General features: G+C 39.0%; 1 protein-coding gene across 3 annotated transcripts in view; it reads right to left on the bottom strand.

The window, feature by feature from the left end:
• Window positions 1-7,351: 7,351 nt before the first annotated feature.
• The window catches only part of IPO5 (importin 5), a 52,734-nt gene continuing 33,883 nt past the window's right edge, over window positions 7,352-26,202 (bottom strand). For all 3 annotated transcript variants that reach the window (XM_072976469.1, XM_072976470.1, XM_072976471.1), the window contains 16 exons: window positions 23,105-23,229; window positions 22,926-23,015; window positions 22,664-22,837; window positions 20,299-20,517; window positions 19,164-19,247; window positions 17,664-17,796; window positions 17,453-17,574; window positions 15,834-15,930; window positions 14,503-14,675; window positions 12,922-13,033; window positions 12,781-12,836; window positions 11,599-11,721; window positions 10,478-10,697; window positions 9,667-9,895; window positions 8,137-8,278; window positions 7,352-7,496 (listed from right to left, as the gene is read on the bottom strand). In XM_072976469.1, coding sequence (XP_072832570.1) covers window positions 7,410-7,496; window positions 8,137-8,278; window positions 9,667-9,895; window positions 10,478-10,697; window positions 11,599-11,721; window positions 12,781-12,836; window positions 12,922-13,033; window positions 14,503-14,675; window positions 15,834-15,930; window positions 17,453-17,574; window positions 17,664-17,796; window positions 19,164-19,247; window positions 20,299-20,517; window positions 22,664-22,837; window positions 22,926-23,015; window positions 23,105-23,229 — 2,186 coding nt within the window. In that variant the 3' untranslated portion in view covers window positions 7,352-7,409. The remainder of the gene's footprint in view (window positions 7,497-8,136; window positions 8,279-9,666; window positions 9,896-10,477; window positions 10,698-11,598; window positions 11,722-12,780; window positions 12,837-12,921; window positions 13,034-14,502; window positions 14,676-15,833; window positions 15,931-17,452; window positions 17,575-17,663; window positions 17,797-19,163; window positions 19,248-20,298; window positions 20,518-22,663; window positions 22,838-22,925; window positions 23,016-23,104; window positions 23,230-26,202) is intronic.

The following is a 26,202-nucleotide window of genomic DNA, read 5'->3' as shown; positions in this document are numbered from 1 at the left end:
AGAGCAGGCAACCACAAAAATAAATACTTGAAAAACAGAATGTTATTAAATTTTTTAAAAATAAAAGGAAATAAATAGGATAATTGATTTGTGAAAATGCATACTTGAAAAGATGCTCCCTAAAGAGAGCGGAACGTTTCATGCTGCTTTAGTAATGAAAGGATATTTAGCCTGATGTCACTTCAAGATGAAATGAGGTAAATCAATATAACAATCGAGCTGTAACATTTTGATGGTAACCAGTACTGCACATTAACAATTTATATACCTTCATTTATTGGAAAGGGCAAAAGATATTTAAACTCCATTTTTAACAGAGTTGGATATTTAGAATTAATTCCTAGCCAAAATGATATTACTTTTATTCCAAAAAGGTTATTTGAATATGTATAACCCTGGAAGGATACATAAAAATAGATAATTTTTTCTTCTGGGGAGAATGTTTTAAAAAAATCATTTTCAGATAATCTAATTATGTTGGAATTTTATTATAAACTTACTGCAAGGCAAAGACCTCAAGAAGACCAATTTCAAAGATCCTTTTACAGCAGAGGTATTTAGAGGCCAAAAAAAAAAAAAAATTAGGTTGGATACTCACTTATTAGCAATAAAAAAAAAAGGATAACCCAAATGTCCTGGTAAAGGATTCAGGCTGGGTTACCTAGGTGGGTGGATCATTTCTGACTAACCTTAACCCAACTGATACCCACAGAAAGACATGCATGCATTTCATCAGGAATGCTAATTTCCTTCCAGAAGGAGATTATGAATTGCATAAAGCAGAAATGTTCTGGTGGGACCAAGGCTGTATATTTTTCTTCCACAAGGAAAGCCTTGTGGAGGTGTGGTGAGGGGTGGAGGTGGCTGAGGGGCAAGTGTGGGAAGAGGCTTTGCACTGATGTTTTATAAATCTTAAATTTTGAACCAGATACAGGTGGTCCTTTTTAATTTTAAAAAATTAAAGGCTCTCCAGAATTTGGGCCTTTTCTCAAAATACCCACATATTTTGTAACGTCTGAAAACTAAAGGAAGAGGGAGGGTTCCTTCCTTACTCAGCGGCTCCTTTCTGATTTGAGAAAGTATGTCAAGGGTCTTTTCATCAATAATGAAAATATTTCCAGCAAAATGTTCAGAAGCAGGAAGCTCAGACTATTAGTAGGCTCTCAATCGTGGCTGGTTTCTGGAATGTTTGCATGATGAGGGGCTGAACCCCAGGGCCTGGGTGTAGCTGTCACAATAGACACAGCCCATGTCCCCCCTCCTCCTGCCCAGCACTCAGCACTCTGGTTTACATTATTCTGTTGAATCCTCATCAGAACTCTCCCCAGAAACAAATCAGAGAAAGCCTGTGGAGCATCTAAAAGAAACTGTACGGAATTAACAATCTCTTCTAGACAGCTCAAAGGCCAAGATGGGACATTTGCAATGAAATCAGGTTCTGGAAAGAAGCAAACGCCCTCCTTATGCTGTGTAATAAAGCAGAAGTGGGTGCACAGGGACACAGTCCTTACCTGCAGGTGGAGGCAGTTTTCAGACAGGAAGCCTGTGGGTCCGGGACTCCCTTATGAGGTGGGGAGTTGGGGCCGAAAGTATCTGGTGAGATTCGGATGTGGGGATGGAATCGGGCCCCACTGCCTGTCCCTCCAGCTCTGCAGGCCCTCGGAATGACCTCGAGGAGCTGGCCGCCACACTGAGCTGGGCTGCATGGGGGAAGCAAGTTCCTGCAGGGTGAGGGGGTCCCTGAAGGCCAGCGAAGGGCCCCTCACTCACACCTCGGCTGACAGAGACCATGAAGTTTCTAACTTGGGAGGGAAGCAAGGGGCGATCCCTTTTGCAAAACAAAAAAATGAATTAGTACCCTCACAAACAACCTTCATTCTGCCTTCCCATCCTTCACTCCTGCTCTTGTAAGCCACTGCTCTCTTAAGAAACGATTAGTTATTATTTCAATCCATTATGTGTCAAATTTCTGTTGCTACTTTGTATACTTACTTTCTTCTTGAAATGGCAGCTACAATGTGAGCTTCTTCTGTCTTATGGCTTATTGATCATTTACAATAGTGGTAACCTTTCCCCATGAGGCCCAACTCACGAACACTAAAAACATTGATGCACTGTATTTTCCCTAAAACAGAACTCTCTTTTGTGGCCCTTTAATAGTGAACTTTAAATGTGTGTGCTTTTAAGCAAATGCAGTAGAGTCATAATCTTATACATACTTTATTTCCTGGTCAAAGGGGGCTTTATTTTAATAGCTGTTTAAAACTGCACACTGTTCCTGCGAGGGGGGAGTTGGAGAAAACTCCAGGAGCGTGAAATTAAATGGCAAGCAGCAATCACACACAGTGGGGACAGACACAAACCCCAGACCACCAGCCCCACGAGGAGGTGAAACCAGACTGTAACTGCACTTGGGGTTGGGGCCAAGTTTCTAAATAGGCTACAGTTTAGCACATTTTCCCTTTACTGTCAACCCAATAATGACTTGGTAGCAACACCCTCCCTGGCCGGAACCAGACGTGTGGGGAGAGGGCTGAGACCCAGCCTTCCTGGCCTTCTGACCCTGCTGGCTCCTCCACCCTCCAAGGCAGCACATGTTACGTACTGGTCCCAAATGCTCCACCGTGGGCATCTCTGGGACACAGCCCCAAGGCAGTCCCAATCATGGTGGCAAGGCTGGAGAGAACGCCTTGACCCAGGGAGGGCTTTCCCATGACTAGGAGAGGGTAGATTGTGTGTCCGATGCAGTTTGCTAGAGCACCTGGGTTGAGGCCACTGGACACACAGCCTAATTTGTACTGTCTAATGGCTGTTACTTCCCTGATTTCCTGTATTACACACTCTGCTCCCTCTGCTCTTCCTTGCTCTAGAATTCCAGGATGCGTTCCCAACTGCAGGCAGACCGTGTTTTGCTCGGCACTTGCGCTCAGGCCATCGCAGGTTTTGTTACATGGCTTAACTCAATTCTTGACTGGATTCTTGTTTGGTAGTAAGTACTGCTTCCATTGCCCATGGAGTATTTTAGGACATTGTTAATCAATTGCAAAAACAAATGCAATCCAAGTTTAATTCCATCTCTTCAAACACGAGTACTCACTCCTAACAGCCAACTTGCACTGCCAGGCACCGATTTAGGTGCTTCATACCTATTACTACCTCAAGCCTCACAGCCACCTCATGCAGGGGGCACTGTTGAACTGTTTTACAAGTGAGGACCGAGGCACAGAGGTTAAGGAGTTCACCAAGGGCCCAGACTGGTAAGCAGTGGGGCAGGGTGACGAGAGGGCAGGTGGCCAGCTCTCCACGCCCTCGTGTGGCAGCTGCAGTGACCTCATCCTGCACAGGCGCCAGGTTCTGGTCAGTGTTCCAGAGGGCAGAAGTCCCTGGTGACCTGGAGTCCAGGGTACAGAACCGACCAGTGTTTGCACTCAGTCCAGCTGAACTTCTTTCCCAGCTGGGGACAAACTGCTGTTTTTCCAGGCGGTAGTGCAGATGAGGTAATGGGTGCACTGAGGGGCCATGCCACATGCAGGTCAGGATCTTCAAACACCAGCCACTCAGTGCCACGCAAGTAAAATTGAGTTTCCATTGGCCAAATATGTTCAGAGTACAAGTCCACTGACTCTGCAAAGCGTCTGCTGTTTCCCACAACTTTCTAGGCTTTATCTCAACACTGAGGCTCATCAGGGAATTTGCAAAAAAAAAAAAAATGCTCGAATTACTTTGAAAAATTGAGGGAATTTCAGTAATGATGATCGCCAACACCATGCCTGGCTTTTAAATTCTTTTAAATCCTCTATAATGTAGGTACTATTACTATTCCTATTTTAAAGAGAAGGCAACCAAGGCACAGAGGTTAACATGTCCAAGGTCTCAGTACACGTAGAGTGATTTTAGAACTCAAGCAGTCAAAGGTTTTAATTAGGTGTCAGCAAATTATGGCCAGCCTATTTCTCTAGGGTTTACTGAGACACAGCCACACCCATTTGCTGAGCATTGTCTAAAACAGCAGCTAAGTAGTCGTGACAGAGCATACAGAGCTAAAACATTGACTGTTCAGAGTTCTTTATAGAAAAACTTTGCTGACCCCTGGTCTTCACCATTCAATACCACCATCTTTCACTGGGTACCCTTAAGACTACCAGATGTTGTCAGGCTCTAATTCAAAATTTCTGCACTTTCTACCCATTTGTTATGAAAATCTCAGGCAAGTAGGGGAAATAATTTATAATCTATAGCAAATGGCACTGGTCTTGACGTGCACTACAATCTGGATGCTAGTCAAGAGAACAGAAATGTATATAGATCAAGAACCATACAATGAGTCAGAATCATCAAGGCACATTTCAGAGTTAGATTCTGCTACCTTAACTGGAATTTAAAAAAAACAATTTTTGTGTTGTTTTACATAAAAACTACATTGCACTTGCTTTGGGGTTCATTAAGAAATGAGTAATTAAGCTATAATTAATCTTCAGTGTTTGTATTCATCTACTCAAATATAAACAGAAAAAACATGCCCAAATAAAGCCTAGCAAATGACTGTCATGATTACAGGTGTGTGTTAAAAACAAAAAAGGGAGGGGCAGGGTAGGTGAATCAGTTCTGGATGGTTTGAGAGTTAACTGCCTACCTCCCCGCAACCTGGTCAGAATTTTGAGTGTTGGAAGGAGAAATCCAAGCCTGCTACTTGCAGATAATTTACTTTTTTCTAAAACAGTGGTCCTCATACTTTAAGGGCTGAGAACATAAAAGATGGCAGGTTTTGGCTATGACTTCTTTGAGGCAAACACTGGTAAAAGGAACACAGTGATTTCCGCCGAACAAGATGACAGCCAGACTGTTTGCCACAATACTCGTGGGCAGAATGAAGCAGTACTGATCACTAAGTAAATCATTTATGTGGTGCCTTAGCCTTTCAGATTGCTTGTAACTACAGACAGGCAATCACTTAAGATTAGATCATAAAGATATAATGCTTCCAGCACCGTAAATATGCACCCCCCTTATTCATTATGAGACCAGGTGCATCAAGAGTATTTGCTTATGTATTTACTGATGGTTTTTAGTCAAACTACAACTACAGAGTTAATAAAGTTGCCTCTCATTACACAAATGTCAAATGAGCTTTAAGACAATTTTACTTTAAAATTTACAGCATTAAAAAAATTTCCAAGTGAATTATGCTAAAAATTTCTAACACTTGTGCATGTAACTTAATCCTGTTACAAAACACCCAGAAAATTTAAGAGCCACACACATTTTTTCTCCTCCAGAAATAGCCCGAATTCATAAACGTATCATTACTGGCTGACACGTGAGGCCACTGGGCCACTAAATTTGGTACAAAAGGAAAAAAAAACATAAATTTTCATCTTGTCTATTAAAAATCTTTTCCCAGGTAATTCCAAATAACTGTAGGTTCATGTTACAGCCAGCTACCAGCCCTGGGTTTCAGGATCATGCCACATTAACTGTCTTTAATGCCAACGTTCCCTAATTAACTTGATTCAATTCACATTACTTGTTTTTCTACTTCTATTGAGAAGGATGCAGTCAGTCTGCAACTGGTTAATTTGCACCCAGTTACCTCTCTCAAGGATGAACTTTTTGGTACTTCTGACTTTTCCCACCGAGGTTTAAAGTGGAAGCTAGGAGGTTCTAACCCGTAAGTGCTTAGTATAGTGCACAGTGCTCTGCAAACATCAGATTCTCCAAAACACGTGTCCCCACCCTCTGCTCATACTTCCATGTCAACTTAGGCAGGCACACCACATTTTTAACATGTTTTAAGTATAGCAATAAAAAATAAAAACAAACCTAAATTGCTCCAGGTGATTGGCATGAGTACACAAATTGGCTTTTCAAACGGTATTCCATATACATAGAGAGGGGTTGTCCGTACTCCAACAGGAAAACAAGCTATAAAGCAGCTTTAAATACCACCCAACACACATTACAAGTCAAACTGGTACCCACTAAAGCAACAATCATGCTGGAGGAGTCTTTCAACATGGCGTCTGACCAGATACCAAAGTTTCTGGGCTGAAAACTGAAAATACACACAAAGGGTATTTGCTCCCAACCAAACCATCTCAATGTAATTTATTCTACTTTCTGTTCCATTTCAGATTCAGTTTCAATAAAGTAATGCAAATCATTTAAAGAAAAAACCTTTAATTTTAAATTCTGATCTAGGCATAAAATTCATTTGTGTATCACGGTTAAATTCAGTACAAACTATAAAAATGTTAACACTGGAGTTTCAACAGAAATCTAATAAGACCTCTTAAAAATTATTCAAAGAAACAATAGCAAGTCATTTACTGCTATGAGGTTAATACATAAAGGAAAAAACATTCACACATTTTACTGAATTTATCAGTAAATAATTTTAGCCATAATACTTATCATAAAATTAAAAGTTTAAAAGTTGTGTGTGGCTCCACAGCAATTACAATTTGCAATGAAAATACGAAGCCGAATCTTCATCTAACATGAACAACGCTAGCTGTAAAACCACTGGTTGAAATTTGCACACCGATTGCGAACAGAGTAGGCGTATCATAACTTAGCTTAAGTTAAAGTGGAAGATGGTAAAAACTAGAGGCTTTTATGTTTGAATTGCACAAAGAAAATATTAGGGGGAAATAAAATTCAGAGCCATCTTTATTACTTTAAAAAATATTCTTCTTCTTATATTAAAAACATTAAATGAATCAAAGCCAGACAGGACTGAGTTTTTACACATACTTCTGTTGTATTTCAATGCTGTTTATTGAGGAGTGAATGAGACCACTGCCAGACATGCCAACGACACTTCACATTCAAGGGCTGGAAGCTGAAAAGCTTTCCAAACTGAGTCACTGCATAAGCCTTTTGGGAAAGAGAACTGAAAGTGACATAAAATAACATCTTCATGCTTACTGTTCTTGTCTTCAGCATTTTGTCAATTTTTGGATCTCCTTTGCTGGGCAGAAGGCTTCATTCTACCCTACAAAAAGACTCACACTCCAATGAAGAGAATTAACACGAGGTGTGTAGCAATTTGTTTTAACACACATCTACACTGAACTGATCTTAAAGCTGTTTTGTCTTAAATCTCCTTTTATCTAATGAGAAAAATTAATTTTATTTCCCTTTCACCGTCACATGGGTGGGTTACACCAATAGAAAACTAGTCCTCAGTGCTGCTGCTGGGCTCGGGGGGCTGCCTCAGTGGTGTGACAGAAATCCATTTAAACACCATCCTGAAACGCACCGCGCGTCTCCTGCCGTTGGGGCTTTGCAGAGGAATGGCCTACACACAACTCTACCGTTCTCTTTTGCTCAAAAACAAAACAAAGAAACCTAAACAAAAGGGTAAACGTTTATTTGGAGTTATTTTCTGGTGGTGATATTAAGGCCCTTCAAGCAGAGTTCAGGAGCTCCTGTATGGCTGCCTGCTGCCCGGGACTGAGCTGCGCGATGCATTCAGCCCACAGTCCTCCGGAAGTCTAGGGGAAGAACATTTTCGCAGATTTAGATTCGGTGAAATGGTCACTGGGAAGTATTTTCATCATCACCATTAGATTATAATCATGACAAAATACTTTTCTTCCCAGTAAATTCGTTTGATGAACATCATTGTAAAAGCAAGAAACCTTTTCATTTCCATAAAGTTTCTTTCATTTACAGTAAGTTTTCTTCACTCATTTTTGCACTGATAAAGTTACATTTTAGCTTCAGATGACACATTCTGGTAACCTACATGCATGAATTTAGGTAGGAAAAGTCATTTTTAAAACTTTGGTAGCTGACAGCTTATTACTACTGAAACTTCATCCTATTATTTTCAAAGATTTGCAGAAAAACTTCTACGTAATGAGTATATACTAATAAGCACTACTGGAAGGTTCAGAGTGTCTCAAATTTAAGATGAAGGTTTTAGTTTTAATAAATTATGAGAATATATGTGTAGATTATATTAAGTACAATCCATCTGAGGCTTGATGACAAGAGAGTATAAAAATGAAATGTCCTTAGTTCATTGGATTTCTATTTCTTCTAATAGAGAAAAATACGAAAACAGAAACAAAACCAAAAAAACCCCAAATAACTTAGTTCTTCGTTCCCGATTTCACCAAATCGGCTTACCTGTACTTGGCGAACTACATTAGCCAGACGTTTGGCACAAGGATCTTCATGTTTAATTGCCTCGTGCATTTCGCCTTCTGCAATTATACTGAATATTTTGGGCAGATTGGTATTGTTTGGGCCGAGAACAATTGGGTGATTACTAACAAAAGAAAAGAAAACTGTTATAAAAGAAAATTCTAAGAAGAAATCACTCAAGCATTCACTTTCCTACAGCCTTCCCCCAACACTGAAGTTTGTTATTAGGTCTTCATACAACGATCATGCACTCACTAACACTAACTGCCTTTTAAATTCAGCAAGAGGAAACCAGCTAATTTTACTTATTAGCTTTCCAGTTTCTTCCCATGTAAATAATGAGAAACAAAACCAAAACCAACCAAACGAAAAAACTTACTTGGCTCATCACTGTTGGCTATTTTAAGGGTAAACAACAGAATGCTCTAAGTGCTTTAAAAATAATTTGACTTATTAAAAAAATGTTACAAAGAACAGTTTCATAACACAAATTTTACTTAATACAGCAAAATGGTTTCTAAAATACATTGGAAGTTGAAAAGGATATACAGGTGTTCAAATGTGAGCAGGGAAATAAACTCCAGTTAAGTTTTAATAGAAAGAAATCTAACAGTGATCTAATTACAATTCCAGTCTTCGTCATTAAGAAAATTCCAGAGCAGTTATTTCTAAAGGAGCTGATTAAACAGCACGATGGAGAACTGGTCACTGCAAAGGTGGGAACAGGTAAGGAGTCTCCAGGATGGCTGTCACACTCCTGGATGACGTTCTCAGTGGGAAGACTCACAGGATTTGTGTAAATAAGGACTTAAAACAGGCATGAAAGAACACAGCCATTGGCCCATTTCTACCAACTCCAGGAGACGAGTGGTGAAGCCCTTAAATTTATTCATGAGCTAAAAGCAGTAATTAATAGTGAGAGTCTAGATATGACTAATACTTCAGGGAAGCTGGACTTAGGAAAAAACAGACCACCACAGAACACGCCCTTGATTGAGCTCCTACAGCCCCCAGGTTGCCGCAACTCTTAGATCCATTCACCAGCACAAAACAGCATTAACACCAGTGGCCCGAGCGTGACCCCCATCTGGTGTACTCCCCTTACACCACTGATTTTTGAATCCAAAGAAAATCACCAGTATTCCAGACGGTCAAATAATAGGACTCACAATGTCCTTTGATCTCATTGTACTAATAAGTGATGTAAATTATACCTCAGTCAAGCTAGTGAGTGAAAGGATAAATGAACGAATGAGTGGGGTGTGAGACAATGTTAGCAGAGGATCTTCTCTAAACCTCATGTTCTATAATGCCTCATCTACTGAATTTAATTCCAAAAAGAATAACTCAAAATTAGATCTGATTATAACGCAATCTTAACAGTGATACAGCTTCTTAACCTGATCTGTAAAGGCAGCATTATCATAAATGTACACACCTGAGGGCTGTGCACAGGCAGCACCGTCTTATGTGCAGGGGAAGGAAATAAGGTCTATCCGGTCCCTTTCTTACCTTTCAATCAGGTCACACAGATAATTGAAAGTCTGGACAGCTTCTTCTTTATCCTCATGTAGTGGAAGCCAAGAGAGCCAGTGTGGGAGGACTTCTTCCACGTTCACACAGTCAGGCTTGAACTTCATAATTTTCCCCACTGCCGAGATGCAGTTCTCTGTAGCATTGACATTTTCTTTGGTCTTAGAATCAGCAGACTGAATAACCCTCACCAGCAGCGGAAGTGCTTCTAAAATAAGTGTTATAAAAAGTCAGTCAGGACCTCATATTTTCATGCAAATGATCATAAATATTTCTTTGTATCTTCGGTCCAGTTATGAATTACAGTGAAGAAATGTTAAAGTGTAAGAAATGTTTTGTTTTCTCGGCTACAGAATCCCAGACGAGGGGAAAGGGAGCCTGCCCGAGCGCGGGCAGGAGCACCGCTCTCTACTATTAGGGACCTGAGAGGTTAGCAGCCTTCAGATTTACACTCCCGATCACCTCAGGGTACTTAAAGCTTTTAAAAGTCATTTAGCCATATTCCTGCCCTGAACTTACAGGAACCCCAGTGAGTTTTAAAGCATACCCTCCCACGCCCCAAATGAACTGGACCCTGGGACTGGGTGAGGAGGCTGTGCTTCCACTCAGATTTCATTTCCATTTCTATGAGAATGAGGACAGCAAATTCCTAAGTGCTGTAGATGAGGTGTTTGAAAAAAGTAAAGAGAACAAAGCAGTTTACGGTGTTTGAGGGTACAGAAAAGAAAACAAGACAGGGACGACAGGGATGTCCGGGATGAAATGCATGTAACCAAATAAACACAAGTACCTGTACAAAAAGGACGGTAGTTGTCCCCACCGTACTGTGCCATGACTCCGAGGCCGTACGCAGCTGCTTGCCTGACTTCTGGGCTGTTGTCACACACATACTGGAGCATCGGCCTCAAGAAATATTCTGCGTATTTAAATGAGGCTGGACTACAGTGTTCTATGACATCATCAAAGATGCACAATCCCCACTGTCTGTCCGGCCATGGTCTATGTGGACACTACAAAAGAGAAACTCTTTTAGGCTTTGAACACTGGAGTACCTAAAGATTGTAAAGAAATATACATTCACTATAACTGTCATCTCACATCCCATGTGATTCCTGGTGTAGACAATGAAAAACAACATAGTAACAATCACTTCTTGTCAATAACAACCCTCAAACTACTACACTGATTTAACAAAGACAACTTTAGAAGAATTGTGTGATTTGTCACAGAGTTCCACAATCTGACATTACCAAGTATCAGGAAGAACTGACAGAAGAAGTAATGTAAATACATTCACTTTACAAAAGAGATGGGGCAATGCTGTGTGTAAAAAACACAATAGTAAAAGCTGCAGAGATTTAATTTTACAGTTACTGATTCAACAGGATGTCATATGTGCCTCAGTCTTTTTAAAAAATGTACTGCACTACTAAATATCATAACAAAATTTAAAGCTAAAAAAAGATAAACATGACTGCTTTTAATTTGTAATACATTAAAAAAAAATGGAACATAAAAGGCTATCATCCAGAATCCTTGATCGCTTGTTGTATATAACACGGATCATCACTGAGTTTTCTAGGGTCCACAGGGAAAAAAAAGGTAACCATTTTATTTCCAATTATTAAGCAGGGTACAAATACTCCGAAACAACAAAAAATCACTTGTATGTCTTCAGAATGTATTAGAAATTACCTGAACTATGGAAAAGCTAATTAGCAAACTTCAAGCACATACTGAGTGAGAAGACATCCAGGGCAATGCAGTAAACTTGGTGCAATTAAAGACGTACAGTGGAAAGGCTATGATTTCTAAGATCCATTTTAACTTGAAAGTCTAAGGTTTCAAATGCTGTAATGAAACATTTCCTGGTCAACTATCTAAAAACTGTCAAAGAGAGGTACCACTTACAATTAGGTTGACAATTAATGGAAGCAGCTGTTCAAACCATGGTAACACTTTTTCCCTGTAGCTGCTGAATATTGAGTGTAAAATGTCTGACACTTTGGTCAGAATATAAACATCATTATCATCCTAAGAAAAGAAAACAAACACACACATATACTTCACATATATTAAAAAGTATCCTCACTATTATTAAGACTAACATTTATTTTAAAAAATCTAAGAAATTAGAAAATCCAATTTCTCATCACTTTAAGGGCACAGCAAGAGTCCAGAGACCGAAGCTCCCTCAGTGAGTGGGCGTCACGTCTCCCATCTGCCCACGGAAAGAAAGGTGTGGCGAATACGTGCTTACTGCAAAGACTTTTCTTGGAATACATTTTAAAAACAGAAGGTTGAAAAATTATCCCAAACTTCAAAGTTGTGGAACAGAAATGTTTTTACTTTAGTATTTTGTTTGTTTCCTGCAAGAATGTTTCTAATTTTGGAGCAGGATGGTGGGGAGATGTGGGGCCAGTTACTTACAACACCTTATTCCTGGGAGCAATGAGAGTGTCAGCAGGTGAGCACCCTGCAGAGGACTGGGGACGACCTGCACGTGTCAGCACCGGTCCACCGGATGGCCATATGCCACACACTCTAGACCTTAAACACACAGCTGAAATGTTTGATGGTGTCAAGTGGTTTGATGGTGCGAGAACGGAGTAACAGGGTGAAGAAGAATTACGTCAACCGCCGCATGCAGGTCATTTACAAGGAAATTCGCACTATTCTGCAGGCCAGTGGAAAGACAGTTGATGTTACAGAAAGATCTGGCCTTAAGATTGTCAACCATGTGGCTCGAGGCAATTATTTACCATCTGAGTTTGAGTTCACTCATCCTTAAAGTGGTGAAACCACCACTAAATACAAACGGTCATTGTGAGGAGCATGTAGAAGAAAACACGAGGTCAACTCCAAAGAGCTGTTACATGAGGTGTTACAACAAAATGCCTACACACCCAAAACACAGATCAGCTGATTTCAAATTACTTATTCTCTGATAAATGAAATAAATGTCAGATTCTTCTGTTAAAGATTACTAACAAATACAACTTATGAGAAGTCAGATGAATCAGAAACTTTAACATTTAAAATCTTCCGGATGCAAACAGTCGTGTAAATTAAGTTCCAAAGGGAATGATTTACCTCATCTTGTAGTGACTCTTCCACCTGTTCATCATAGTCTTCATCTTGTCTTTTAACTAGAACACACCCAAATAAATGCCTTTTTAATGGTCGCCATAATAGTCAAGGATTACACTCAGAAACAAAAGCACAGGAACTTACCTTGCCGCAGTTCTTGATTTTTAAAATGTTCTTCAAGTTTAGCTTTCAGTATACCTCCCAACTCTTCAAAGTGCTCGTTATTAAGGCATCCATCTCCCATGACTTCAATGCACTAAAACAAGGTTGAGGAAAGCAAGCAACCCATAGGATTTAAGTGTTTTTAGAGTCAAAAGTTAAACTCTATTAAGAATCACACGGAAGTACAAGAAAAATTAAAGTAACTCAACAGCTGAAAGATTACTGATCAATTAAGTAGATAAACTTGGTTTGTATTTGCTACCAGGCCAGCATTTTAAAATAAGAATTAAAAAAAATTTTTTCCTTTTAAACATGTCCTGAGCACGTCTTAAATGCCAGGAATTACGCCAGGTGCTGCGGATTCAAAGACGGAAAACACCACCAGCTTCTAAGGACCTCAATCACTACGCACGTAACTGTGTACAAAGATGGCCCTGGAGAAAGGGTAAGTCTGCCAGGAAAGGGCATCACAGGCAGAGGGAATGATACAAGCGAAAGCATGGAAGCAGGTATTCTTCAGAAAGGTGGAAGAAAATCTGAACTTCAGGAGCGTAAACAGGAACAAATAGAGATGCTGAAGCATTTTTAAACCAAATGGTGGAGCAAGCTATGGAGCTGTTAGCAAGGGGGGGTGACCAACAACACGGGAAGGACAGCGACTCAAAGAGCAAGTGAATGCTTGAGAAAACGCGAATGAACTGGGAGGAAAAGGAGTGGCTTTTGGAGAAGACCAAGTGAGGCTGCTTCAACAGCAAAAAAGAGATATGGCAATGGGAAAACACAGAGAGGAATTTAGGAGAAACAACAGGACAGAAACTAGACACAAGCTGGAGATGATACCTAAGCTTCTGTTGTTAGATTACAACATAAATGATGGAAACTAATCAAGACTGGAATACAAGCCATAAAAAGTGTTAAAATAATGCTATTTGCAGCAACATGGATGTCCTTGGAGAATGTCACTCTAAGTGAAGCAAGCCAGAAAGAGAAAGAAAAATCTCATATGATATCACTCATATGTGGAATCTAAAAAAAAAAAAGAAAAGACAAATGAACTTATATATAAAACAGAAACAGACTCACAGACATAGAATATAGACACGTGGCTGCCAGGAGGGAGGCGGGGTGGGAAGGGATAAACTGGGAGTTCGAGATTTGCATGTACTGACTGGTATATATAAATAGATAAACAAGTTTATACTGCATAGCACAGGGAAACATATTCAATATCTTGTAGTAGCTTATAGTGAAAAAGAATATGAAAATGAATATATGAATATTCATGTATGACTGAAGAATTGTGCTGTACACTAGAAACTGACACAACATTGTAAACTGACAATACCTCAATAAAAAAAAAATTTAAAAAATGACTGGAATACAGGAGGATCTACTCTTTAAAAAAAACGTTAACACCAAAATATTAATGTAAAAAAGAACTGAACATTTTTTGTAGAAAAGGAAATCATCCGTTATAGCATTAAAAAGAAATCCTATTTATTTAGCAAGACTAATAAACGGGCACACAACCTTATACACAGTTTTTAAGAGAAAAATATTTACCTTTGCAAAAGAATGCATTATTTCTGAGAGGACGTCTGAATCTGGTTCCGTGCCAATGGCTTTAATTAGAGCATCACACATAAAATGCCACATCTGTGTGAGATACTCAGGACCACGGACTCTTGCACATTCCAGAAGAAGAGGCATGGATTCTGCTGCTGCCACTCGAACACGTTTTATTGTTAAGGAAAATGTACCCACTATCCTTAGGTTACACTTACTGTAATCACTACCCTCAAGACTGTTTTATCATTTTGCTTACTTAAATATGGACATGCTCACTGAGTTAACAAGAGTGCTAAGCAACTTCTGTTTACCTAAGATTGCAATGCAGGAGCTTGTGTTAAATATAACGTGTGTATAAAGACAGGTGTTTCCCTGCCCCTAAGATATACCTCCTGTCTTTTCTGTCACCTACACATAACAGGAATGAATGCTCAGAGGTAACCCCCAAACTTAACAGTGACTGTGAAAGGACCGGGACCTCTCACAGCATGTCTCGAGATGTACCTATCCCAAAACTTCAGGTAATACGATGTCCTGAAGCTAAGACTTTACTAAGAAAACTACTGAGGATCAATTTCTGAATTAGCTGTTTCAGTTTTCAGTAACAATTAAGCTGCTTCCCTCTATCTAATGCCATTTCTAAAATAAAGTCTTGAGACTTTCTCTTAAACATAATTCTGCTCTGCCACCGGGCATTAAGTCTGCTGGGCAAAAGCAGTCTTCTCTAAAGGATGCCACTGCAGGATGTGCGTGAGGAACTATCATAAAGGAGCTCGAGAGTCAGACAGACCTGGGTTTGGGTCCAGGCTGCATCACCCCACCGGGCTGTCCTTTTTTACCCACCTATGAATGTGTGTGCGTCTGTGCGTACCTATATATACTAGTTACTACTGCCCCTGCACTGAGGAGGAAAACATTTAACACGCAGATTTAGCAGGAGACATTTCTCCCTAAAGGTGCTGTCCACATCTGAAATGTGCTGCAGAAAGTCAATAATCAGTCAGTCTCTAACTATTAAAAAAAGGTCTTACTTTCTTAACACCACCAAAAGATACTTGGGAAAAGTAACACTTATACACAGTTATAAGCACTGGCAATCCTTACAGAGAACTGTCAACTAGGAGATAGCTGACATTTTCTTTTTCCTGTTTTTGACACACATGAAACAAAGGTACTTGCAAAGAACCAAGTTTATAACCTGAAACTACATCAGTGCAAACAATACTGGTGACGCACCCTTCGGTGTGCACAAAGTCTAACACTTGAATGATCTACAATTTAAGTAAATCTACAGAAGTGTTTCCTGTTCAAACATTATAGGATATCATCATGGAAATAAAATTTCAGTAGAGGAACCATGAGTTTGACAACCTGTTCAGTGTATTCCACAAAGCCTTCTTTTAACTCCTTAGCATAGCAAACCTGAAACCAGAGAAGAAACCAAGATCCATGTTAATTTTTATCTATTAATATTTATTGACAAACTGTAAACTCATAAGGACCAGAGTATTGTATCCTAACCAGAACTACATTTAAAGTCGTAGGCAGGAATGTCAGATTAGTCTTCTAACTAAAGGGAGTTGTAAAATGGGAGAGGCCACATGATGAATGTAGCATATAATGTCATTCAAAGGGTGGAATACTTTGTACTCTTATTCTGTGTGTGGGAGAATTTAGCAAAAGTTTCAACACTCCGAAAATACTTCCAACAAGAGATATTACTTAATTAATGTGAACTAAAGATTTAAAAAAAAAGCTTGAAACCTTAATCATAACACATCACTTTTGTAAATCTGCAGCAGACTTATGTTATTTTGAATTTTTAAAAAATCCCTTGAGTGAGACAGAAAAAAACACTGTTTGAAAATAATTGTTTCTTTATTCTCTTCTATTTCATTAAAAGATCTGCTGATTTTGTTTAAAGATGTTATATTTGTTTTCAAGTTGAGAGAAAAAGATACTATAAAAAAATCCAAAATATTTATAAAATTATAGGCAGTTAAGTACTGGTAAGAATAGGTGCACAAAATATACATTTAAATAAATTAAGAAACATAATGATTTATTAATACAAAATAAACTTTAAGCCATTAGCTTTTATTTAGGCTTACTTAACTGCTAAGTTTATAATATACTATAATTTCTTAATTCCATCTTTTAAAAAATGTATTATCCCTGAGAGGGAGGGTATAGCTCATTGGCAGAGCATGTGCCTAGCATACACAAGGTCCTGGGTTCAACCTCCAGTGCCTCTATGTGTATATATATGTGTGTCTGTGTGTACATACATACATACATACATACATGAGTAAATAAAAATATATTAAAATATAATAAAATAATCTAGTTACTTCCCCCATTTTAAAAATACATATATTTTCCCTCATTGTAACACATGCTCATTGAAAAAAAAAAAAAGCAAATCAAAGAAAGCTTATCACAGACTCCATAATACCACAAGAGACAATCATTGTAAACATTTTAATTTTCCTACCATGTCTTTTTTTCCCCATATAAAATGAAATTAGACCAGTTTTATTTTTAATAACATGTCATTCAAAAATATTCCTTGGCCATCTACTATATACAAGCACCAACCAGACAAAAATCCTTGCCCTCAGGTAGCTGTGTATTGGCTGTGCAGTACTCCAGGGCTGAGTAATTACTGCTCATCTTCCTAACAACAGGCGTTTGAACTATTCATTTTTTGTTGTTTTTGTTATTAAAAACAGCACTGGTAGTGAATGGTCTTGTCCACGGTTTCTTTAGGATAGAAACCAAGAAGTAGAAATGTTGTGTCAGAAGGTTTCCCTATTTTATTTCTTAAAGAATATACTCCTGACTCTTCAAAATAATTTCTTCAACTATGAAAAGCTCTCCTATGAAATGTATAGAAATGTGAGAAGCTGTAAAGCAAAGTTCAGTAAACATGGTAATTACTTACCAGCATCTGACAAGCAGTTGACTTTTCTTCCAGTCCTGCAGTTTTAATACCAAAACTTTGCTGATCTCCAAGGTTCACAAATTCCCAACCATCATCATCACTCATGTTTTCCATGTCCTGGGCTATTAACAAAGAAGCAAGCAAATTCACATTAAAAACAACAGAGAGAGAACTTTTATTATAATTGCTATGTCCTTGTGAAGACACCTACTATCTAAAAGGGCTACTTCAGGCTTAATTGAAGCTGTCTTCATTAAAGGCCCCATAACCACTGGAAGGTATTGCTGAAATTCTTTTCCAAGGATTTTGCACATTCTGGCCCATGCTGAGATCATGTAAGAGATCTGGGGGAAAAAATTAAAAATTAAATTAAAACTGATTTTAAAAAATGGGTAAACAAGACATCATAAAGAAAGCCACTTCCCTGTTTCATGGAAATAATGTTTTATTATGCATTCATGGCTCTTTAAGCAATAAGCGCATTTTCTAAAACCCCATACTTAAAATGCTCAGAAACGTGAAAAATCACTGTGAACTTCTATACTGGGATACAGACAACAGGTGAGAAAAAAGGGCAAGACCAGCACCATGCCTTATTTTTCCCTACTTTCAAGAGGCAATATATAGTTTTCTCTAATAGCATCTGAATCACATAACTAAAACCCACTTAAACATTCAACTGCTAGGCCCTAACTTTCTTGAAGGCAGGAACATATTCGACTTTGTATCCCCTAACATCTAGCACTCCATTCATTAGACACTTATTAACACCCAAGAAACAAAACATCCCCTCCTCTTAGCTGTTTAAATTTTCTGTGTTAAGTGGTTGTGTATATATTTAAGACATCTCTTTTCTTATTACTGTGTTTACGAAGGCTTAACTCACCTACAAATTACCTACAATCTGGATCTAATTCACCATCCCTATTGCCCAGAAAGTGATTTTCACCCTCCACTGTGTTTATCTCACATGCATGTGTGTGCAAACTCACTACCCACTCCTAATTCAAAAAACCAAAAAAAAAAAAAAAATTAAGCATGAAGTTAAGATTTAATTCAGCATTTACTGATGCTTGTCATACAGCAGGCTTTGTGATTATCACTAAGACTACGACAGACGTTTACGATGTTATTACAACACAGTGTCATAAGCAGCCACCACTGAGACTAGCACTGGCCATGGGATGTGCGCACGAGTCAGCCAGGCTGAGGCGGGAGGGCTCTTTCTATGCTAAAGGAATGCTGGTTCACGGGTGGAGTGAGGAGAGCATATGTTCTAAACCTGGGGTTTCTGTGTTTCCTTTTCTTTTCACAGGGAGGGAAGTCACGCGGCATTCAAAGGCCCAGGAGACATCCTGGTGAGGCGTCTAGTAAGTGGCTGGATAAATGAACCCTAAATTCAGAGAAAGATCTGACATCACAAGCACATGGAGGAAAACCGGAGTTTTGACAGTGGATGGCACTGCCCTAGGGGAGCGGGGAAACAAGAGGGCCCAGGATGGAACCCCAATGACACCAAAACCTTGAGTTCAGGAGAGAGGAGTAGCCTGCAACTGACTGAGGAAAAAACTGAGTGCCGAGTAGAAGGAAAACAAGTGACGAACGTCCCTGAACCAGGGGTAGATGTTATCTCGAGAAACCTATTACGTGACTCCTTTTTTTTAGCACATGTAACTCTGCATTATCTGCACCTCCTGCAGGGCTGTCTCACCTGCGGGTCATCGTCCTCCATGTCACTGAAGTCTGTCTGGGTCTTCAGTAACAGCTGCATCACATCTGATGCATCTTGCATGAACTAAGAAGGAAATATTCGGGTAAAAAGACACTAATATTACTCGTGTACATCAGATCAGAGAGGCAATTTTGCTACCCAGTTTTGCTTCTTGTGGAATAATAAAAACTTCCCTCCAACTTCTACTACATTCCCCACATGGGTTATAACCCCTCAGATAAAAGTATTACATTGAAAATTTTTCATCTATACTGCAATAGACTTAGTGCTCTTTCTAGAAAAACATTATTTTCCAGTGAAGGTCAGAATGAATTGCAGTATAAAGATATTTCTAGCAGCATCGAGTTTTGTACTTCTAGCAGTAAAAAGATAATCCAAATCCAGAAAGACAATTTTGGATTTTCATTTAACTCTGTGTAGTTCTGGCAATCTCCACTGTATAAACAGAAGTGTTTCAAAGGCTGTTTGAAAGCCAAAATAAAGAGCATGGAACACAAAGATGTTTTATTGGTTAGGTTCCCAGTACCTCACAGAAAACAATTTATTAGATAATAATAATGCTGGTTTTGGGAGACCAGGCGGAAAGGTTCTACGTTGACAGTTCTGAGAATCAGAACATGAGAGGCTGATGACAGAGGAACCTCTTTGGGATTAGTTCTGAAAGCTCTCAGATGTTGGCTGGGAAGAAAAACACTGGCTAATGGTCCTTGTTAATTATTTTCTGAAGAGCTATATGCATATAAACTCCTCTTAAGACATTCGATGCTTTTTGGATTAATAGGAAAGCAACCGGAATGTTCCCAGGCACATGTTTGAATGGGTGAGACTAAACATATGGGTCTTAAATGCCACAGGCCTCCAGAGACAGTGAACATGTGGTAGGGAAAAGGGAAGGTCTCGAGAGCATAATGGAGTTAAGAAGAAACCTTAATAATGGTGAAAAAATAAAGGCGACTGTTTATTTATACATAAACTGAAGTAATATGAGAGTAAAAGGGTGGAAAAAAACAAGCACCCAGAACACCATTCACCAGAAGGAAAAGCCCTCTAGTACCCGCAACGCCTCCACGGCCAAGTTACAGACAGGAAACGCCACATGCTGCAGATCACTTACCTTCTCCTTCCCGACAGCCAGACCAATAAGGCTGATGCACTCAATAGTTTTCCCTCTGAGAAGCCTGAGTTCCTTCTGCACTGCATTTTCAACAATGTGCTTCAGTGATGGCATAAATAAGTCATAGTAGGGGACAAATTTTTCTTCTGCAGTATCTGCAACTGATGCAATAGATGTCACAACTTGTTCCAAAACTAACTTGGTGCCTTTCTGAATCAACTAGGAGAAGGAAGACACACAACATAAACACACAGATGAGAACCAGGAAGAACAATTCCCTTCAAGGTCCTGAGCACTTTTCTGAAACAGCAGGCTGGGCCCACCCTCCGGCAGCCAGAGGGAGACCGCAGGTCTTAGAGCAGATTGAAGAACCCCGCTGAACTATCTGTGTTTATGCGTGATGTTCCTGCCTGTTAACACAGCGCTCATTACCATTTCTGCTTTACCTCAGAGCACAGCTAGTTCTCAAGCACAAATTGGACTCTCCTTAACATTTCTGTATCCAAGCTTAATTTCCCTCATTTTTCCTCATTTATTTCCACTACTTACAATATATCTTGTGCTGTCCTGTTTGTGGTGGTGAAAATTCCCTTTATGGTCCATTCCTGTACCTCCTAATCTGATTCTCTCCAGAAGACACCATAAGAATACCACTGAGAGATGCCCCCCCCACCCCCCGACCCCTTATAGTGGTGAAACAGCTGGGATCACCCTTCCTCCTGCACCAAAAATCTATACTCTTCTCCGACCTGGCTAGAATACTTACTGGGCTTTTGCAGGTAGGTCCTTGCTGTCACCTGGCAATATTACTTTCTGAGTCCCATAGATTCAGATGAACACCTGACCCAGTAAACTACTCCAGATGTTCTTCATTCCCCTCGTCATCTGGGCACTCTTGCCAGAGCTTTCTCCTTGTGCTATGAGTCCAACACACCTTTGAAAGGTTAACTATCCCTTCTTTTGCATCTCAGCACCTGTGTTTAGTGCATGACTGGCCTCTGGTTTCAAAGGAACGTCCTTCCATGGCTGCCCTCTCTTTGCACAACTCTCGCTCACGTACTTGACCCTCCCTGCCAACCATCTTAGCAACTCCTTCCTTCAGTCTTTAAGTGTCTCACATACTGACCCATGGGGAGGGGAGGGGACGGCAACACAGAGCCACCCTTCACATTTTGGCCCTTTACCCAAACCTGCTAGTAAAGTCACATCTGATCCATCTATTTCTGACTTAACCAACTAACCGAACTGATCTGCCTTCACCTTGGGTCCACCTCTGCCTGTCTTCAGATACACTCATGTTCCTGTACCGTGTTCTTAGTTCGCTGTCCTGAACACAGAACACCCATCCTTTGTTTCAAACACCCTTCTTTCTTGTCTTCCTCCCTGTTCTCCTTTAGACCAGCGCTGGGCCAGGTGTGGTTTATGAACTGTTACCAGTTCATAATGAGTTAGAGAACAGAAACTGAGTGTTAGAAGCTTTTATAGTAACTCAACAGTAACTTTATGTCTGCTCAAAAGTTTAAAAAAAAAGACTTATTTTCCATGTTCTTTTTATTCATTTCATTTTATAGTAGAAATATATTTTTCTTTGTATTTGACAAAAAAATGGGTTTCAATCTTTGCCTTTTGTACCTGCATCTTTTCTCCCTCATGCTGTTACTCTGACATCATTCGCTTATTTTGAGGTTGCCTCTTAAGCTGTAACTATAAATCATCTTCTATTGGGATGGGTAGGCCTTATCTTAGGAATTCAAGATAGTTAAAGAAAAAAGGATATTCTTTTTCACATTTTCTCTGTCACCCAGATTAAAGAATGATCAATACTTTTTACTTCCTTCTCTTCCTTCATCTTTTAAAACTCAAACAGGCAGAAAGAAATTGCTAATGCTTCCTGAGAAATCTCTCTCAGAATCACCTTTTCCTCCAGTTTCCACAGGTACCATCTAAGCTCCCTGAACAATGATTGTATGATGGTCTTGCCTTAAATCTTCCCTATTTTTGTTTATGCCTCACATTGTTACTGTGCTAATTTCCTATAATCATGTTATCATGATTTCTTGCAGCAGTTAAGAACACAAAACAATTCTTCCAAATTTACATAAAGAGCTCAAAAATAACCCTGCCTTGTTTTCCAGGCAATTCACATGCTGCTTTTACCCAACCTTTAGACCACCTTTCCCAAGTCCAACATCGGCCCATTCTCTGGTCAAGCCTGAATTATTCTACTTAGAACAACCTGGAACATCTTTCTTTTAACTTGCTACTCTTTATGGCTATGCTGAAAAGTCCCCCTTTCTCCAGGTCTTACCCGTCAAATTAACCTAAATAATCTCTATAAGTGGAGCTTAAAGATCTTGAAACTTACCTCTTGAAGTTTAAGGACCATGATGGAATGCAGATGTTTCACCAGATTATCTAGATATGGAATAAGCAGTGACTTGGGACAGTCCTCAGTGAAGTTAATGAGGGCGGCAGCTGCGTGGGCCTGCACGCGTTGATTACCCTGGTCCTCCATGGTCTGCAGCAGAGCTGCGATCACCTGTGAAATGCACGCAGACACAGACATTTGGAAATGCCACCCCTCTTTTGAAGAGTTTGACCTGAGGATCTTCAGGCTTGTAACTTACCTTCTCGTGGAATTTCTTTTGGAAACCAGGGGCAAAATCTGTAGCCATCTGTCCCACAGCATTACAGGCTGCAAACCTCACTCTGGGATGCTGGAAGAGGTGCCTTCGTATTAGTAAAGGCAATGGGGTCCCTTGTGAAACTATGACAATAACGCGAATCGAATCTTTACAGTACTTACAGGATCCTGAAGAAAAAGCAAAACGAAATTTACTATCTCATTTAGAATTCCCTCCATTTGCTGGTGGCATCCTTCCCCAATGGCGGATAAGGCCATTAATCCTGCATGCCGATACTTCCAGTCAGCTGCAGAGAGAGTCACACAGGAAAGAAGAGCAATTAGATACTACAGCCATGTCCTTCTGGTAGGCAGGGTCTCCTCATTTGGAAAAAAACAAAATACTTTTAGGTATGTTTGTTAATTAGAAAAATAGAAAAAGTACCTGACTGGATTACTTCATTGTCACAGTGGTTATGTCACAAGAGCATTTCTACACCAAAAATTAGAAGGCCACATGGAAGCAAACAGCTTATCAGTACTTATATCAACCACCTAAAATAAGAGATGTTCCCCCTAACACTTACTATAAGCAATAAATACGTGGGTTTTCTGTGTCACACACTTGTTTACCGAATAGAGATTTAACGATCTCCATGGTCACATTTCTTTAGAAAGAAAAAAAGCCAAAGAGAAAGATGCTGCTGTTGAAGAATTTTTATTTAATAACAGGAATGAATCTTACTTGCATTCTAATGTGAATAACGGCTGTCTAGATTTAAGTAACAGAATATTAGCTAAGTGCTGTTTATTTTACTGGACTGCTCTACTCTATAATTTCCCTGCCTCTCATTTCTAAATATTTATGTTGACTATCTTATTATTCCCTTTAGGCTGGTTCAAATTCCTTGTGCAACAATATAAGATACACAAATATAACAAGCTGGAATCTGTGTACAGCACTGATTCTCAAAGTGAGGCTCAAGAACCCTGGGATTCCCTGAGATTCATTCAGGGAATCCAGAAGTTTAAATTATTCTCCTAATAATATTATTCTTTCACACTCATTCTGAGGGTACACTAGAGTGTTCTAAGAATTACAACATGTGTGAAATCTCAAGAGAATGAATGCAGAAGCAGACACAAGAATTCAGCTAAATCTAAGATATTTATAAAAATGGAAAAAAAAGACATTTTTGAAAAATGCTTTTTCTATTAACATGTAATGGTTTTACTATTGTTATTTTTAAATGAATATTTAATATACTGGTTTTAATTTCTACAACAGCAAACATTGATAAAACCCACATAAACAAAAACACTCTGGGATCCTCAGTAATTTTTAAGTGTAAAGGAGTCCTGAGACTAGAAAGTTTTGAGAACTGCTGGTATAAGGGTTAACTGAGCTGTAAAAAAAACCCTCCATTAGATTATCAGATTTAATTTTTCCCTTTGGGGAGAGTACAAAACTCATGTAAAAATGAATTAATTTCCTCTGAAAAATTCTACTTTTCCTATTAAATACTAAAGCTTTATTATTATTTATAATAACATCATATATGTATTTAAAATGTGTTTCAATTACTCAATATACATTAAGCCAAAATTTCCTAACTGAGAAATAATAATCCTAGGAAACCAGTATCTGACACTCATCTTTGCATACTGGACTTATTAATTCAAAATACTGAAATAGAAAGGTGTCTATATTTGGTTCAGAGATTTAAAAAAAGTTGTGTCTCATATATTTTCAATGTGCAGAGTTCCTGGCAGTATGTCCAGCAAATGTGATGGGATGGTACTGGGGTTTGAAAATGATTTTCCTCCTTCTACATTTAAGATTTAAAAAAATTGCTGTTTATTATTTTTTTTTACATTTTTTATTGATTTATAATCATTTTACAATGTTGTGTCAAATTCCAGTGTTCAGCACAATTTTTCAGTCATTCATGGACATATACACAGTCACATTTTTTTCTGTGATTTATCAAAACATTTTGTGTATATTTCCCTGTGCTATACAGTGTAATCTTGTTTATCTATTCTACAATTTTGAAATCCCAGTCTATCCCTTCCCACCCTCTACCCCCCCCCCCCCCCGGTAACCACAAGTCTGTATTCTCTGTCCATGAGTCTATTTCTGTCTTGTATTTATGCTTTGTTTTTGTTTGTTTTTGTTTTTGTTTTTCAGATTCCACATATGAGCGATCTCATACGGTATTTTTCTTTCTCTTTCTGGCTTACTTCACTTAGAATGACATTCTCTAGGAGCATCCATGTTGCTGCAAATGGCATTATGTTGTCGGTTTTTATGGCTGAGTAGTATTCCATTGTATAAATATACCACCTCTTCTTTATCCAGTCACCTGTTGATGGACATTTAGGCTGTTTCCATGTTTTGGCTATTGTAAATAGTGCTGCTATGAACATTGGGGTGCAGGTGTCATCCTGAAGTAGATTTCCTTCTGGATACAAGCCCAGGAGTGGGATTCCTGGGTCATATGGTAAGTCTATTCCTAGTCTTTTGAGGAATCTCCACACTGTTTTCCACAGTGGCTGCACCAAACTGCATTCCCACCAGCAGTGTAGGAGGGTTCCCCTTTCTCCACAGCCTCTCCAGCATTTGTCATTTGCTGTTTATTATTTAAAGAAACAAATAATAAAACTATTTTTAAAGTAGAGTGGAATATGATAAGTTACTAGAAAATATGTACTGTTTGTCATTTTTAAAGTTCATTTCACATTAAGTATTAAATACACCCTTGGATCCTAACTCCAACCCTGGGTGGAGGACAAGCATCACTTTCCTTTTTCTGTTCTAATAGACAAGGAAACAAAGGCTCAGACTTGCTCGAAGTCTAACATTCAGCAATAATGTATCTTTATTAAGAGTCCATTACCATAGATGTGAAACCTTCTACAACCAGCTATTAAGTTGTAGCAGGAACCTAAAAGTCAAATTCTTTAACTATAAATCATAAGCACAAAACCACAGCATATCTGAAGAGAGGCATAAATCAATGGAGAAACACTTGATAGCTGGGTGACCTGGGCAACCTTTTGTCTTGGGGCTTTACTTTCTTCACCTTAAAAATGTCTAAAGCTAGATTCTGTCAAATAGCTCTTATAGGCTGAGCAATCTGTGATACTGTCACTATCCCTCTGGGTTAAAAAAAAGGAAAATTCAAAAAATTTAGGGAGTAAAAGAAAGGGGAGACTATTATTCAAGACTCAGATATAAAATCACAGCACTAAAAAGGGATAATGGTTTTAGATCATGC

The sequence above is a fragment of the Vicugna pacos genome, chromosome 14, assembly GCF_048564905.1.
Source record: "Vicugna pacos chromosome 14, VicPac4, whole genome shotgun sequence".
In the NCBI taxonomy this organism is placed as follows: Eukaryota; Metazoa; Chordata; class Mammalia; order Artiodactyla; family Camelidae; genus Vicugna; species Vicugna pacos.
This window is presented reverse-complemented; position numbering and strand designations above follow the sequence as displayed.